This window comes from Rhinolophus sinicus, chromosome 2, assembly GCF_057876585.1.
Source record: "Rhinolophus sinicus isolate RSI-liver-muscle chromosome 2, RSI-T2T, whole genome shotgun sequence".
NCBI lineage: Eukaryota > Metazoa > Chordata > Mammalia > Chiroptera > Rhinolophidae > Rhinolophus > Rhinolophus sinicus.
The window spans coordinates 189,259,505-189,276,460 of NC_142502.1; the positions used below are offsets into that span (position 1 = coordinate 189,259,505).

Below are 16,956 nucleotides of genomic sequence, written 5' to 3' on the forward strand. Positions count from 1 at the left end.
ACACGTGTGTTTCTGACAGTTCTGGAGGCTGGAAGTTCGAGGTCAGTGTGCCAGCATGGGGGGTTCTTGTGAGGATTGCCTTCCCGGGTTACAGACGGTGCCGCCCTGCTGTGCTCACATGCGGCTGGGGGGGTGGACTCCCACACTCTGCTGTCAGTCCTTCCGAGGGCACGGAGCCCATCGTGGGCCCCACCTCACACCTAGTCACCCGAAGGCCCCCTCCTAGCACCAGGTGGCGTGGGGGGAGGACACTGACCTGCAGCGAGCTGGTGCCGGCGGCGTGTGTCCCCGTCCTGTTGTGATAAACAGTACCCGTGAGGATGGCTAGGAGGAGGCCACACTGCTGGGAAGGGCTCGGGAGAGAGAGCTCTTAGCCCAGGTTTGGGCATCTCCTCAAATGTCCCTAATATGTGGCACTTCTCCCCTCAGTGTCACGTGGGAGCCCACGGGAGACGGGAAGAGAGTCATCTCTCTGGCAGACAACCACATCCTGCTGTGGGATTTGCAGGAAAGCTCCAGCCAGGCCGTGGTAAGTGATAAGAACTACACCGGTTCCATGTAACATTTTTTTTAATTGGACCTTTTGGCTGAAGTCAGAGTACAGTTCTTGATTCATATATGTTCAGAATGTTGACATTAATTATGAAATGACTAATGGGCGGGTTGAATCATCGATCAAAGAATTGAGTGATTGGCTGCTGCAGGCTTGGGATTGGGCCTCGGAGACGTGTACAGACAGGACACAGAACCCCGAAAGTTGACACAACTCCCCCCTTGCCATAACGTGTCCAAAGGAGGCAGTGGGATATCCAAAAGTGTGTTCTGCTTCAAGTATATTGTCTTTTAATGAGTGGATTGTCCCAGTCTGTGGTTAATGCCGCCTTTCAGGTAGGTACTGATTTCGTGGTGTTGACTAGCTTTTTCCTCTGCACGAGTTATGAAAATGACGGCCGACGGGGAGCCGGTGGCCTGCCAGCTTCTGTCCCTCTCACTCCCGGGCATGCACAGGCTGGGTTCTAGTCGTCAGGAGCGTCAGCCATTCCTGCACACGGGTGTCGGGCCACTGCCCCGCATGGTGGCTGTGTCACCACCCGTCAGGTGCCCACCGTCACCTCCAGGGCCCAGTGACCAGGGACGGGAACAGCTGGGTCTTCACACTTCCCGGCCGGAAGCTGGCGTCTCTCTCAACAGGCCCATTCCCTCTCAGACCTGTTTGGTATTTAGCGCTGACTTTCTTTGGAACCAGTTTTGCTTTCAAATATTTATTGCTTTAAATACTTCGTCTTTCATAGAGTAAATACTCTGATTGGTATAAATTCTTTCATCTTTGAGTCCTTAAATGGCCTCTTTTAAAATGTGATTTTTACATACATTCATGATTTCATTGCTTTTGTTTATGTCAAAGTAACAAATTGAGAAAGAACAATCAAGAGATTTGAAATGATGAAGTTTTTAATGCCCCTCATACCTGGGGGCCTCATACCTGGGGGCTCATACCTGGGGGCTCATACCTGGGGGGCTCATACCTGGGGGCTCATACCTGGGGGCCTCATACCTGGGGGCTCATACCTGGGGGGCTCATACCTGGGGGCTCATACCTGGGGGCTCATACCTGGGGGCTCATACCGGGGGGCTCATACCTGGGGGCCTCATACCTGGGGGGCTCATACCTGGGGCCTCATACCTGGGGGCTCATACCTGGGGGACTCATACCTGGGGCCTCATACCTGGGGGCTCATACCTGGGGGCTCATACCTGGGGGCTCATACCTGGGGGCTCATACCTGGGGGCTCATACCTGGGGCCTCATACCTGGGGCCTCATACCTGGGGGGCTCATACCTGGGGCCTCATACCTGGGGGCCTCATACCTGGGGCCTCATACCTGGGGGCCTCATACCTGGGGGCTCATACCTGGGGACTCATACTGGGGGGCTCATACCTGGGGGGCTCATACCTGGGGGGTGAACTGCTGTATGAAGTCGAGGTGTTGGAGAGCCGTGTCTGCTGGTCAGGCAACTTTCCTGCAGGTCATGGCTTGCGTTTGTGCCCACATGCTCATTAAATGTCCCCTCATGGGACCTGACAGCATTCAGAAAGCCTGTCCCCACCCCCCGTGGGTTGCAGAGGTGGCATGGACAATGCTTTGCCATCAGTATGTGACACAGAAGTCAGACTTGAAAATACTAAGTGCCTGTTGAAGTTTTAAAACTCCTCATGGGCAGAAGGGCATCTCATAGCCTTTGATGGGAAGTTAAGAGTCGGCGTGTTTTCATAGCATATAAATAACATTTAAGGAGAAGTGATCACTTTCTTGTTAAATTAAAAAAACAACAACATATCTCTGTATCATGGAGTACAATGCAAAGTTCACCCAAAGTTTTAGGAGAAAACAGAACACTTGAAGGAAACTCAGTGCTTGAGATTGTTTCCTGCATGTCGGGTGGAGACACTCATCATGTTCCACCTTCTGGGGGTCTTCCTGCGGGGCCAGCTGGGGGGGTGGCTGGGGGTCCGACTGGGGCCGGCTGGGGGCTGGCTGGGGGCCAGCTGGGGGGGTGGCTGGGGGTCCGACTGGGGACTGGCTGGGGGGCCGGCTGGGGGGCTGGCTGGGGGGCTTCCTGCGGGGCTGGCTGGGGGCTGCCTGGGGGCTGGCTGGGGGGCTGGCTGGGGGGGTGACTGGGGGTCCGACTGGGGGCTGCCTGGGGGGCCGGCTGGGGGGGTGACTGGGGGTCCGACTGGGGGCTGCCTGGGGGGCCGGCTGGGGGGGTGACTGGGGGTCCGACTGGGGGCTGCCTGGGGGGCCGGCTGGGGGGGTGACTGGGGGTCCGACTGGGGGCTGCCTGGGGGGCCGGCTGGGGGGGTGACTGGGGGCTGCCTGGGGGGCCGGCTGGGGGCTGGTTGGGGGCCCGGCTAGGGACTGGCTGGGGTAGTGGCTGGGGGCTGGCTGGGCATCCGGGTCAGAGTTGGGCGTAATGCTGCGCCTGCCCTTCACCCGTCCTGTCTCAGTAGCGTATTCCCGTGACTGCATCCTGACAGGAGGAAGAAGAGCCTCCTGCTGAAAGGCTGGCCCCTCGGGCTTGGGGGAGAGTGGGGTGCAGAGCTCAGCTCCTGGCCCGAGGAGGTGCCGAGCATCCACCGAGCTGTGCTGCAGGAGGACCCCAAAAGGAAATACAGCCTGGTTGCTCGTGGGCGTTAGAATTCCGCAAGCTCCCCTTGCCGCGCCTTCGCAGCCCGTGCTGCACCGAGCTGTGCACGTCGTCAGACACTCAGTCATCTCGAAATGATTTTATGGAGGGTGATTAATCTGTAACTTATTTTCTGCGGAGACCAATTTAGTTTTCTCGCCCCCTCTTTTATCTGCTGTCAGCACTTCTGTCAATACCACTTTGTGACCCTCTGCCGTAGCATTTAATACTGAAACCCTGCTATCGATCCCGGCCGGCTTCACACCCAGCTCCGCAATTTTTTTTTTTTTTTTTTTTTTTTTTATTGTTTGAGGATATTGCCTTCTGTGGTGGATCTAATCTTATGCTCACTGCATCATTACCCTTTGCAATTAAATTGGAGGTTCTCTGCCGTTTGTAACCATTAGTGAGAGCCCGGGGAAGGCCTGGAGGGGTGGCTCCCAGACCCCGATGAGGCACAGCGGATACCCCCGTTTCCCTTTGTGCTCATTCATCTCTTGGTTCCAGCAGCTTCCACTGGCTGTGGAAATAAGTAGTTCTTTCAGGGTGCAGTGAGTGGCAGAGCCAAAGCAGAAAGGTGGCCGCGAGAACCCCCGTCTCTCCGTCTGTCCACACAGGAGTGCAGGGGCTTCCTGAAACGAGCCCCGGGTGTCGCCTGCTCTGGGGGCAGGGCCCGAGGCATTTACTTCCAGGCGCACCTCTTTGAAGGCAGAGACTGGGCTTCGCGGACACAGCGTTCTCTTAGAAATCGTCTGGTCCCGGGTTTCACGTAGACCCCGGGGGAATCAAATGCAGGCACTGGAGGCAGAGCCAGGACGGACAGGAGTGCCTTGCCTGCAACTAAGTCATGTCCGCTGTGCGTGGAAACGTGAACCTTGCTTGTTGTCTGGGGACAGACAGCATGGCGCGCGGCAGGGACACGCCCCGGGGGTGCCGACCTGCGGCCTCTTCCTCCTTCCTGATGCTCCCTTCCTTGTTCTCCAGATGCAGCTCAGAGGAAAGGATGAGGCCTGTCTAGTTAGTTTAATCCCTTTAATTAGCTTAGAACGTGAAGTCCAAAGCCTGACAGGCTGGATTCAAATGTAGGCCTGCTGTTTACCAGAAGCCAGCCACGGGCGAATGCAGGCACCCTGGGTGCCAGTTCCCACGTGTCCTCATTGTCATAGGGACGTGCCTAGCCCTTCGGTGTGGTGACACGACCCCGGACACAGACCTCATTGCCAGTCTCCCTCGCTGCTCGGCAGAGCTGGACAAGCAGCCGTGGGCGGAAGTGGTCTCTCCAGCGCCTGGGCACTGCCGCTTCACTTGCTCACGTCGCCGCTGCTCGGTGTGGAAGTAGTGTGCGCATATGCCCGCCCATTCTCTTCCCTGCCTTTTCATCTGCTTGGCAGGGCGTTTTGCAGAGCACAAGTTTGTCGTTGTTTTCATAGACTTTGTTTTTTAGAGCAGTTCTGGGTTCACAGCAGAGTTGAGAGGAAGGCACAGATTTCCTGTATCCCCTCGCTCTCCCCACCGTTGCCCCACTCTCGGCGTCCCCACCAGAGGGGACACTGTTCTGACCACGACCCTCCTTGGACACTAGTCGTCCTCCGTTCCCCCACCATGTGGTATCTGAAGGTCTGTGGCACTAATTCTGTACAAAGGCCCTGGAACGCCGAATGCCAGGTCAGTGTGGGTCGGGCCTGTCTGCGTCGGTGCTGGTGACCGTGCTGAGAGGACACGGGGCTTTCCCAGGACCCCTGCGAGGGGTCTTGCACAAATGGCGCACGAGCTCATGAAATATTTCAACAAACTGTCCCGTCACCAATTTTAGAGCAATCCCTTTAAAGAGCGGTACAGGCTGGGGTTCCGGGGGCTTCTGAGGCGACGGCCTGAGTGACAGGCCTGCTTCCATCCCACCTCCCCATTGAGGCCACCTGTCACCGTGCCCCTCCCCCCCGCCCCCCGCCTGAACCTGCAGCTCAGCACGCGAGCATCTTGAATGATCGGTATCATTTCAGCCTGTGAGGGCAGCTTTGGTTTTTGGAAATAGCCAAAAGTTATTTGGAGCAAAATCTAGTGAATAAGATCGTTAACCAAATTTTGTAAAGCTGGTTAGTGGAAAACATGTCAAAACCCTATGAAAACTGGTTTTCTTGTGAGACTCATAAAGAGACATTCCAGAATATTTCCAGCAGTGGCTGCATCATTAAAATCAGTAGAAGCTTGAGAGCCGTGGTTTTCAGACCACAGTCATTTGAATTTGTGTTATAGGACATTTATTTTTTTAAAAAGCCTTGATCTTTAAGAAAATACTGAATTTAGTAATTTACTAAGTTGCATATCCTAATATCATGGCATAACAGCTACATATATATCTTTTGATTTGTAAATATTGAAGACAACTAGTGTTTTTTTAACCATCTAGTTAGATCTTGGGGAAAAAATCATTAAATACAAAATGGGCTACGGGTTGGTGTGTAGCAAGTGAATGCTTGTTTCCCAAGCTCTCAAAAGACTCCTTTCTGGCAATTAAGAGTAAATAGTACATTTTAAAAAACCAGGCCTATTTAAGAAAAAGCAGCTGCTAAGCCTGGGGGCGTGCACAGGGGTGAGGAAGGGGGGGCTGCTTTGCACTCCCCGTGGGCACCAGCGCCGATGGCTGCCGTGGCCAGGGGCCGTGTAAAGTGGGACGCGTGGCAGGAGCTGGGAAAACAGAGATGTGGCCTCTGCCTTTTGGTAATTGTTTATCCAGCTGTGGAGTTTTTAGTGCATAGATGATGCCTTTAATTAAAATTTTCAGGTTTTGCTGGAGTAGAGGGGGGGGGGCATGGGACAGTGGCCAAGCCGAAGCGAGTACCAAGGGCATGCCACATGGGAGGGGTGGGTGGATGGATGGATGATGGATGGATGGTGAATATTGGATGGATGGATGGATGGATGGATGGATGGATGGATGGATGGATGGATGGGAGGGAGGGAGGGAGGGTGGGTGGGTGGGTGGGTGGTGGATGGATGGTTGGATGGATGGGTGGATGGATGGATGGATGGATGGGAGGGAGGGAGGGTGGGTGGGTGGGTGGATGGTGGATGGATGGTTGGATGGATGGGTGGATGGGTGGAGGATGGATGGATGAGTGGGTGAGAGGATGGGTGGGTGGGTGGGAGGGAGGGTGGTTGGTTGGATGGATGGATGGGACGACGGGTGGCTACGTGGATGGGTGAGTGGATGTTCTTCTCCCAAGAAGGGAAGGTGCGTGTTCTCAGCGGGTCCCTGTTGTCCTGGATGCTGGTCACGTGCATTTTCAGGCTGTTGTGTGCTGGGTGCTGCGCTCTCTAGCCGCATCCCTCCACCAGGCCGGTCTCCGGAATCTTATGCCGAGGTCCTTCCTGAGTGTGCCGTGTACCACTCATGCGGTGGAGTGGCTGCATTTTGGCTCATTAGAAGGTGTGTTCTTTTGTTCCCATCTGGCATTGGTTCCGACTCTTCAGAGGGCTGTGGGGTGCCTTTCATCATCCCTTCTGCCTGGGAAGCACTGAATATTTCTCTTTCAGGCTGAAAAACATTACCATGTCACCGCACCCTCTGGAGCTCTTGCTGAGTTCTGTCTCTGTGTCACCAAGACACTAAAAACCACAATTGATTAACCTTAAAACTCACAGCGCGCTGCTGCTGAGGAAGCCCTCAGCACTGACGGTGCGTGTCTTCCAGGTTGTCATTACAATTTACGCTGCAGACGTCTCTGCCCCTGTGGCTGTGGGGTTCTCGACGCCTTGGCTGTTCATGCGTTAGAGTGAGCGGAGGGGCAGAGGCAGCAGAGTGACATGGAGTCACCTGCCCTCTGTGGTCTGAGTTCCGTCTGTGAGGTTGGGGGCTGGGCCAGGCGCTCGTGGCCACAACTGGCTTTCCTGCTTAGCCCGCCGTAGTGGCCTCTGCTATTCTCCAAACGTGTGGCTCTGTTCTGGTTTCCGCCCCCGCCCTGGGGCGCTATCCTGGGGCCCCCCTCGCCTTTCCGTGTTCTAGGCACAGCCAGGCCGTCTCTGCGGTGCTGCTCCTGTCCTCCAGCAGTTTGCGTAGGACCCTGTGCGTCCCCAGACGCCAGGCTTCACATCCTTCCACTTTGCATTGCAGTGGCTCTTCTGTCTCGTGCGCTCTGTCACCGCCACGCCCAGCACTGTGAGCCTACAAGGAGGAATGCAATCGTATTGTTTGTGTGGAACAGTCCCCCTTTATCTTTCTGTGAGAGAGGATTAGTAAGTCACATGTAATCGAGGTAATGACAGAACAGGCATTTGAACTGAGGTGTCACAAACATGTGCCCCAGCCTCCAAGGACATGGGTTCTGACTTCTTATGGGGAAGAAGGCAGGGTGGTGGGGTGGCCAGGGGGCTAGGCCCAGAGGACCTGGGGGGCACGTGAAGGGCTCCCCAGAAACCTGAGAAGGCATGTGTAGCAGTGTCAGCTTGGTAGGCCGGGGAGTGCCAGCATCGAGTGCCCTGCCACAGCAGCCCCGGGCGCTGGCCACCAGCTTCCTTGGAGAAGGCAGTCACGATGTCAGCCGGGCACGGGGCGCCACCTCCCCTCTGCCCAGACCCCGTCATCCTCCCTTCTCAGTGACATCAGGCCCTCAGCCCTGTGAGGGGGGAATGTGCAGGCTGGGGGCATAGGTTGGGCTGTGGGGTACCAAGGCCGAGATTCTTCGTCGGCACGGTGTGCTAAGGCAGCAAGGCAGGAAAATGAACTGTTTTGGAGAAAGATTTTCTGTGATAAATTGAAAGAAGGGGTGAAGTGCTTTTTTTGATGGGCTGGTCAGTGTGTCCTGGGTAGGTGACCTCTCTGCAGTGGTTATTAGAATAAAAGAGATTCACTTTGAGATGTTGTTTTTAAAAATGTCACCACTATCGTGTTTCTTAACCTTCCTCCCTGAAGAGGAAATGGGGTGTTTTTCTCCCCAGGTTTCTAGTCGAATCCCCTCGCACTGACTGCTCACTCCGTGGGGCTTCCCAGGCTTGTCCATCTCGAGTCTGGGCAGTCTCGTTGCCCCCTGCTACGTGGGCCCCCAATGAAGCACTGAGATGGGGCCGTGGCACCCAGGACAGTCATAGGGGACAAGCACCGCTTCCAGTGACAGCTTTCAACCTCCCACAGGCCTCTTTCCACAGCTGTGGGGCCTGCCTCCAGCTCCCCTCTCAGAGGGCTCCAAGGAGTGAGACCTGTGTTCAAGTTAGAGTATGAAGTGACAGTGGGGCTTGTGTGCCCTGGGGAACGTGTGGCAGAGTGCGCCAAGTGCCGCAGACATGGGCCGCAGCCCTCTGCCTGCCTTTGGAAGTCACTGTGGAGATAGATGCTCCACCCCCAAAATGAAGAAGCGATGTAGCCAGTGTGATGTGTCTCTGTGCACGAAATCCCAGGCAGGTCAGGAGGGAAGTCTTCCCCAGACACTCCAGCCGCGGCCCCTCCAACTGCAGGTCGGGGTTTCTGCCCAGACACTCCCAGCATCTGTCTCGCGAGGTCTTGTCATTACCTACTGAGGTTTAATTAACCTCTCTGTAAAGGTTTTAGAGACCCTAAAGAAAGAGGGGTGGGGTGCATACAGAGAACACGTCCGATTGGGCCCTGGCGTGGTCCTGTGTCTTCAGCTGGCCCAGTGGACCCCACTTGCTTTGTGTCTGTCTGTGGGGGCTGCCAGATGCCTTTGTTATTTCGTATTGTTCCTTCAAATTCGAGCAGATTACCTCTAATAACACCCTTGCAAGTCCTGTTTAATAGCGGGTCCATTAATATGCTTTCTAGTTTTTGCTGTGCTCGGTTACACAGTTTTTTCTAAAAAAGGTCAAACAGTCTTGCCTTTCAAGGGAAGGAAACAAAGCACTTCCTAATTATTTTCAGTAATTATTTTCAATAATTTCCAGCGCATAGAGGATATCGTCTTACGTTTTCTGAAGAGTTCACGTTTCTTTTCTTCCTCTGAAAGCTGGCCAGCTCGGCGTCACTGGAAGGGAAGGGACAGCTGAAGTTCACCTCAGGACGGTGGAGCCCACATCACAACGGCACCCAGGTGGCCACAGCAAATGACACCGCTGTCCGCGGGTGGGACACACGCAGCATGAGGTCAGTGGCGGGCGTGAGCCCAGGGACGTGCCCGGTCGCTTGATTGTCGCTCGGCGCCTGTGCCCCGACGAGGGGCCAATCAGGCAGGTGTGCTGGGGCCGCGTGCTCGTCTCTCCGTCTCGTCTTCGGGGGAATCCGTCTCCTCTTGTTTCCCCTCCCCGGTGTGAGGTGGCTGTGGACCCGTCACCACGCATCTGGCCTCCTGAGGTGCCACGTGGGCTTCCCTTCAGTGGTGGCACTTGGTCATGAAATGACTCTCGGGCTCCGTCATCAGCAGCCCGAGCTGACAGTCGCCGTGCCCTGGTTGAGTCTGTGGAGTTGTCTGCGACCGTTTCTGTGCCTTCCAGATACACACCTATCGGGTGAGAGTTTATCATGTGAGCCATTACATGCAGCAGCCAGCAGTTCTAATGGCACAAGTAGCAGCGGTTTTCTGTTCTAGGTGTGGTCGGGTCGGCACCAGAGTGATGGTGTGCACATCCGTTGTCATGGCAACGGGAGCCCGTGCAGCCTTTGTAAGAGGCAGTTTATCCCCTCAGCTCACCATGATTTATCACTAAGCTGCAAAGACGGCGTCACGAAATAACTTGTGTCGCCTTCAAGGGTGGGGGCACAACTTTAAATTTAGTTCGGCGGCTCCTCTGAAGACTTGGGGCTAATAAATAATCAGCCGCCACATCCAGGCTGTCTGTGTCTGTGCAAAGGGCTGTCCGCTCCTAACTGAAAGCAGAGAGCCAGGGACTCCAACCGAGACCATCCTGACACATCCAGCCCCCAGGTCCTGTGGCCACCTTGCCCCGTTCTCACTGTTCTTTAAAGAATGTGAGGAATTTGAGTGTCTAAAAGCAAGAAACTCAAAGACTGACATTACCGTCCCTCAAACAAATATGACAGAAGGGCTTTAGGGGCGACATCCTGCAGTTCCCACGTTTGCTGTGTGGTCTCTTTGGGACGATGAGAAGCTAAGGGGACATATGACTCCTGTCACTGAGCATCACTTCTCCTGCAAACAGCTTTGGTGTTTATTGAGCCAGGGTGCTTTTAGTATTTGTTCTAGAATGTGTTGTGCTTTGGTATTAAAATTGATGCCCCCAGAGCATGCAGCAAACCACTAGTGAACACTCAGCACGTGTGACTGGCCACTCTGGGTCTAGATTTTTAATTTTATACGTCTGCCTGTTCCACCTAGAAGATCTTAAGGTTTAAGGTATCTATTTTAGGAAAAAATATGAGTGCATTGGAAAGGTGCAGGATATAAAAACTGGTGCAAGATTGAAAAGCTTTAGGCCCAGAAAGTGCAGCGTGGGGAACAGACAAAAGGGACTGAGTTTGTCTTCCCTGGAGAGCAGAGAGACGTGAAGGCCTCCATGATGGTCTTCAGCTACGCGGAGAATACTGACAAGGGGCAGGGCTGCCTGATGGCCACTGTGCCCGCAGAAGCCAGGGAGAGTGAGGAAGCCAAGTGGTTGCAGGAGACAGGAAGTGACGCCAGGGTGGAAGGGGAGTGGGCGGTCGGACGGGAAGGACGTGAGGGCAGGTTTGGGCTGCTGCCCAGCAGCGTGGGCTGCGCTGCATCCTGACTGGCTGCAGGCCTTTGTTGTTCCGCTGCTTTGGGCTTGTGACCTGGGAGGGATGTGACAGATGGGAACGTCTGATTTCAGACTCTGTGAGGGGCAGCCTGGAGCGGTGGGCGCCAGGGCTTTGGTTAAGCTTGTGCATGTGCTGTGTGAGCGCACATGTGCCGTGTGTGCACGTGTGCCGTGTGTGTGCACATGTGCCGTGTGTGTGCACGTGTGTGCTGTGTGTGTGCACAGATGCACGTCCTTGCCCGCATTTCCTGTGTGTGGGACGGGTGGGTTGCACTGCACCCGCAGAGGCATCCGAGGTGGCATGAGTGGATGGCCGGCAAGCCGACTGTAGCGGGTGCTGGCCCCTTTCTGTTTTTGTAGCTTTCCCTGCCTGCTCTCGCTGTTCCCTCTCTCCCAGCACCAACAGCAGTGCATCCTGCCGCCCCATCCGTCCTTTATTCTTTCCTTTTCTCACCGCATCCTCCCAGAAACTTGTCCAGTGTCCCAACCAAAAGCCTGTCTCTGCTCCTCCACGGCAGTCTCGCTGGCCCGCTCTCATTTTCCAGGGACGATGTCAGTCCCACAGCTTGCGAGGGTTACAGATGTGCTGCTGGAGAAGCCGCAGCCCATGTCACCACTGGGAGAGGCACCAAGTGGGCACCAGGCTGGGTTCTGTGGGGACTCACCGGGGCTGGGCGCCCAGAGCGCCTGCAGGTCAGGCTGGCGTCACCCCCTCCCCCCTGCACTGTCTCCCGCAGCCAGACCTACTGCATCGAGAACGCCCATGGGCAGCTGGTGCGCGACCTGGATTTCAACCCCAACAAGCAGTACTACCTGGCCAGCTGCGGGGACGACTGCAAGGTGAAATTCTGGGACACGCGCGATGTCACGGAGCCCGTGAAGACCCTGGAGGAGCATTCCCACTGGTAGCGACTCTGCGTGCGGCTCGGGGAGGGGTGTGGGGTCTATTCCACTAATTACTTTACCACTTGGAAAGGTATAAACCGGCTTCACTTGTCCTGTTGGGAATCAATCAACCCAGCTTTCGTTTTTCCAAAGAAACACTAATTCCAAACCTGAATGTGTGTGATTTATAACTGTAGGAAAGGAGGAAAAGCATTAGAGTCTGTCTTCTCTTGAAATAGTGCGGGTTCAAACATGTGGGAATAAATGTGCACAGACGCTCCTGGCTTGTCGGGAAGGGCGTGGAGCCGGGACAGCCGAGTGCCACCAGCAGGGGGCGATGACGTCGGTGGGTGCCGCCCTTGCTGTGAAAGGGGTGGGGCAGGGCTGTGTGTGCGACAGCACAGAGCCAGTCGCTCCGCCTCCTGAAACGCTGTTTGAAAGTATAAGGCAGGGGTGACGGTGCTCAGTAAGTGACAGAGATCAGACCTGCGACGACTGTGTAGTAGGAGCCAGGTTTTATTCAAATAAGGCGAGTCCGCTGGTGTGTGAGTGTGCGTGTGTGCACATGTTTGTGTGCACGCAGAGGAAACGTCTAGAAGAGTAAGCGTCACACTACCCTCGGGAGCCCTCGCTTAGGCCGGTGACATGTCACAGGAGAGTTGAGTCTCTATGGGCTGTGCCTCTGAATTCTCTGAATTACTTACCAGAAGCTGTATTGCCTCTGCAATCAGAAAATGTCAAAACCCGGGGCTCTCGTGCAATTTCATCAAATTCAGTGAGTGGCTGTAATTACTGCTGTCCGAGCAGAAACGCCTCTCCTCCTGGCCTCTGTGTGGGCTGTCAAGCACTCCCGCTGCCCTCGGGCCAGCAGGCGCCCGGCATGGCGGCCACTCAGCACTGCAAGCATCCTGGGCCTGGTGACAGGGCGTGACAGGTCACCCTGCACCCACGGCGGCTGCTCCTGGGCAGGTGCCCTGGGTTTGGCTTCGAGTCAGGTTTTGGGAAGCCTCCTGCGGTGTCAGGCCGTCAGCCGTCCTGCCCCTCTGAGGCTCGTGCCTCCCCTGGGTCTCTGCCGGCCCACTGGGGTTTCAGAGCAGGTTTCCGAGGACCCTGATGAGCCTCCCCTCTGCTGGACACTGCCCAGCGTCAGGCTGCCTGGTGCACCCCCGCCGCTCTGCCCAGGAAGGTCCCAGTGTTGTCAGCATCGTCTCCTTCCTCCCAGGGTGTGGAACGTCCGCTACAACCACTCGCACGACCAGCTCGTCCTCACGGGCAGCAGCGACAGCAGGGTCATCCTGTCCAATATGGTGTCCATCTCCTCGGAGCCCTTCGGCCACCTGGTGGACGACGACGATCTGAGTGACCAGGAGGAGCGCCGCCCGGAGGAGAAGTGAGAACTCCCGGGGGGCTGGGCGCTTCCTTTCTCACCAGTGGCTCTGGGCCGGGGCGGCTCGTGTCGGCGTTAGGGTGGGGCCCCCACTGTGGCCCAGGTCCCGCTGTGCAGGGGGTCAGCGTGCAGGACCGCCGTGCCGCGGGGTCGGGCTGGCGCCTTCTGTCTGGACTCTGAGACGCGTGTTTGTGTCGCTGTCTCTGTTTTCTTACATAAGATTTTAAAGACTCGCTAGTCTTTAGACGGGACACTTCAATGACATGAGAAGCAGCGTTCATGGATCATCATAATGGTCCCCGTGAGAGGGACGTCATCCATGTCCTTTCTCGCTGTCGTGATTGGCGTGTGCGAGGCAGAGTTGTGGCTGTTTGCCCTCAGCGGCGGGGACAGTGTGGGGCCCGCAGGCAGCCCTCCGCCCCCGGCCCAGGTGGGGTCTCCTGCATCCTTTGCCCCAAGACACTGTGAAACATGGTGACACTGGTGTGTGTTCAGGGTCACACCACCTTGCTTATGTATCTCCCCAAACCCTTTCCTACCCGCTCTGTTTTCCAGTCCTAAATGCATCTGCCCAGGGGCTGTCTCTTCAAATCGGGGCTCAGGCCCCTGAGATACTTGGGGTCCTGGGGGTTCAGGGAGCATGCTGGTCACACTTCTGGTCCTGGTCAGTGTGGAGTGGGGACGCCCGTCCCTTTTGGGCTACGGCTTCTCTGCTGGATACAGAAGCAGGAAAGTGTGATGTTGTCAGTCAGCGAATTGAAAGGGAGACGCCTCTTGCTTCTGGCGTGGGTTCATTCCGCATAGGCAGCTGCTTCCTCTGCTGTGAGTGAGGAAGTCACGGCTCCCGATGCGAGGCGGAAGGTTCAGGAATAAGTCCCACTTGAGTTGAAGCTTGAGCCCCGAAACCCAGTGGGGTTTGTTGTTCTGTTTTGAGACTCTATACACCATCTGCTATCCGAGTTCTTCTGCCACCTGCCAGCCCTTAGCTGAGCATGACTGGGGGACACCTCTGTATCGGTGGCTGTTGCCAGTGGTGACCTCCGATCTGTCTGTCTCTTGACTCAGTCGTTTTTCTGTTCAAACATGTAGAAACACAGTTGCCGTGGTTTCAGTCTCATGATCTCTGTCATGCAGCAAGATCTGGGGCTCTTTACGTTCCCTCTGTCCCCTCTGCTCACGGCCACACAGGAGGCCGTGCCCCGTGTCTGTCGGCCCCTGAGCTGCCACCTGTGGACTGCATGGGCATCCTGCTGTCCTCACGGTGGCTTTGGAGAAGCACTGTGGAGGGCAGGCTGTGCGTGGCTGGCAGTCCTGCCAGGAGCTCTGACACCAGTGCTTGCTGTCCCCGTCCTGCCCTGCAGTCCTGCACCTGTGCTCTGTCCACACTGATGAGATTCAGGAGAGTCAGGGACGTGTACGTGGTGGTCTTTGTGACCACTGGCAGGCCCGCTTGCAGAAGCCGGGCCGTGGCTGTGCGTTGAGGGCTGGATGGGACACCAAGCTGTGTCCAGGGCAGGATGCGAGGGCGGCTATGTCTCCGGGAGAAGCAGCATCTTCCCACCAAGAGCCCAGCAGCACTGAGAGCACTAGAATATTCTGTGAAATGGAAGGAAAAGTGCCAAAGAAGTCAGTGCCAGGTTGAGCTGTGGTCCCTGCCTTGGGGGCGGGTTTCAGCATCATCTTCAGAACGGGAAGCCTGCGACGGCCATCAGTGCTGGCAGCGAGGCCCTCTCTGTGCACGTCCATGTAGGGGGTCAGCACCTGGGTGTCTCCTGGGCATGTTTCCCGGAGGAGAGCTGTAATGCAAGTGTAAGGGGAGGGGACGTGGGGCAGCGTCCTGAACGGGCACAGCCCAGGGCTGGGCCCAGTGGGCTGGTTCCCGTCCAGCTCCTCCCCTGAGGGGCTGGGCTGGACAGTCCCCAAGGTGCCACAGGCAGGGCTTCTCGTCATTGTTCACGCCCTTCTTTTTGTCCCCTGTGAACGTGTCCCCAGCTTTTCCCTGAACCCAGGAGGCCCCTCGTGGGTCATCCCCAGCGTGTGCCGGTCCAGAGCCCGAGGTTGCAGCCCGGTTCCCGGGAGCTGCTCCTGGCCGTGGTGCGGGCCTGTGCCCCCGGGCCGGCTCCTGTGCTTCTTCCCGTCACGCACGTGAGCAGAGCCAGCCTCGCGGCCAGCGGCCGGGCAGGCGCCCTCCCGCCTCGCTCACGCGTGTCTCTGCTCCTTGCAGGAGTCAGGAGCCCCCGCAGGACAGCGTCATCGCCACGTACGAGGAGCACGAGGACAGTGTGTACGCTGTGGACTGGTCCTCGGCCGACCCCTGGCTGTTTGCCTCCCTGAGCTACGACGGGAGGCTCGTCATCAACAGGGTGCCCCGGGCACTCAAGTACCACATACTGCTCTGACCGTCCCCACGCACGCGGCGCTGGCGGCTGCTGGGAGCGCGCTCGTCTGCCAAGCCTGCCTTTCTCGGGGAGAACCGGCGGCGTCTCCCGCTAACGCGAGCATTCGTAATGACAGGGCGCCTCTGCCAGCGGCTCTGCTCACCCTCCTCAGGTCCCCTCGTCCTCCCAGCCGTGCTGGGGCCGCTGTCCGCTGTCCCACGAGCGTGTCTGCCATCGTCGTTCCCTCTCTCTCCTTTAGGGATTCTGGGGTTTCACTTAAAACAATCTTTGTTTCCATAATGTCATCAGTCTCTTGAGATTAAAAATGAAATAAATGGGCAAGGCCTTCACGTTGCTCTGGCTCTGGATCATTCTTCCGGGGCCTCTGCCCCCGACGGCCTCGTTGCCCGGTCTCTGTTCATTTTCTCTGTCCCGGCCTGGAGGAAGGCCGGTGGGCAGGGCTGTGGAGCTTGAGGGGCTGGGCCCTGGTGTCTGGGCCTGCGAGCTCCACAGCCCTGCCCGTGTTAGTGACCCAGTGTCTCCTGTCCGCCTCTGCACCCTCCATCCCTACGTGCCCTTCTGTCCTGGGTCCCCTTGAATTCTGCCGATGGCATTGGAGATGTGGCTCCTTGTCACCTGCAGTCATGCTTGTACCCCTGGGTCCCCCAGCACTCTTACCTGTTGAGATCCCGCGTCATAACATCATTCCCCACACATGGGTGACCCTAAATCACAGGTCATGCAGCCTCTTGCCCGTGACTCCTCCTGGGGGCCCACCCGTCCATTCTGGGCGCACTGTGGGCTCTGGGCTCTGGGCTCTGGTTCTATGTGGCCTCCACCAGTCAAGGGTCCCTGCAGGAGCCGTGTCCCCACTGGGACACTGGTTTCCTGCTCTGTAACGACAGGGAGGGGCTGGAGTTGCCCTCGTGCCCACATGGAGCTCAGGTTTGGTTCTTCCAAGACAGGCTTCAGTCTACATGACTCATTCTGAATGGCCGGAGCCGGCTGTCTTCTCAGGGGTATCTGTGTGGTATTTTCTATGGCACATCCTGGATTTTGTTTATTTTTTTCAGGGGTGAGAGGTTGTGGGGCAGAGTGGGGGCCTAGGGGCAGAGAGGGCAGGCGGAGAGTGGGGGAGGCGCAGCCACTCCTGGTTCAGAAGCTCCCCCAGTCCTGCTGCCCCGCCTGTGAGCCAGTGAGGGAGGGGAGGGTGGCGGCGACAGGATGCAGAGAAGGGACGATGCAAGATTCGCCTTGGAAAGGCCGCTAGCAGACTCAGGCCTGACCGATGGACGGTGGGGAGTTCTCATGGGACTGGACAGGGTGCAGGAGAAAGGAGTCTGATTTGGGGCTCTTGTTGCCTGGGGTGGAGGGCAGGGACCGTTACTTCAGTTGCAGATACAGTGAGTTTGTGCTGCCGGCGAGGCCTCAGGTGGGGAC

General features: G+C 56.8%; 1 protein-coding gene across 4 annotated transcripts in view; it reads left to right on the plus strand.

Moving 5' to 3' along the window:
* Nucleotides 1–15,870, plus strand: part of EIPR1 (EARP complex and GARP complex interacting protein 1) — a 97,146-nt gene extending 81,276 nt beyond the window's left edge. For all 4 annotated transcript variants that reach the window (XM_074331638.2, XM_074331639.2, XM_019752028.3 and 1 more), the window contains 5 exons: nucleotides 430–529; nucleotides 9,141–9,277; nucleotides 11,604–11,771; nucleotides 12,974–13,141; nucleotides 15,363–15,870. In XM_074331638.2, coding sequence (XP_074187739.1) covers nucleotides 430–529; nucleotides 9,141–9,277; nucleotides 11,604–11,771; nucleotides 12,974–13,141; nucleotides 15,363–15,537 — 748 coding nt within the window. In that variant the 3' untranslated portion in view covers nucleotides 15,538–15,870. The remainder of the gene's footprint in view (nucleotides 1–429; nucleotides 530–9,140; nucleotides 9,278–11,603; nucleotides 11,772–12,973; nucleotides 13,142–15,362) is intronic.
* The last annotated feature ends 1,086 nt before the right edge of the window (nucleotides 15,871–16,956 follow it).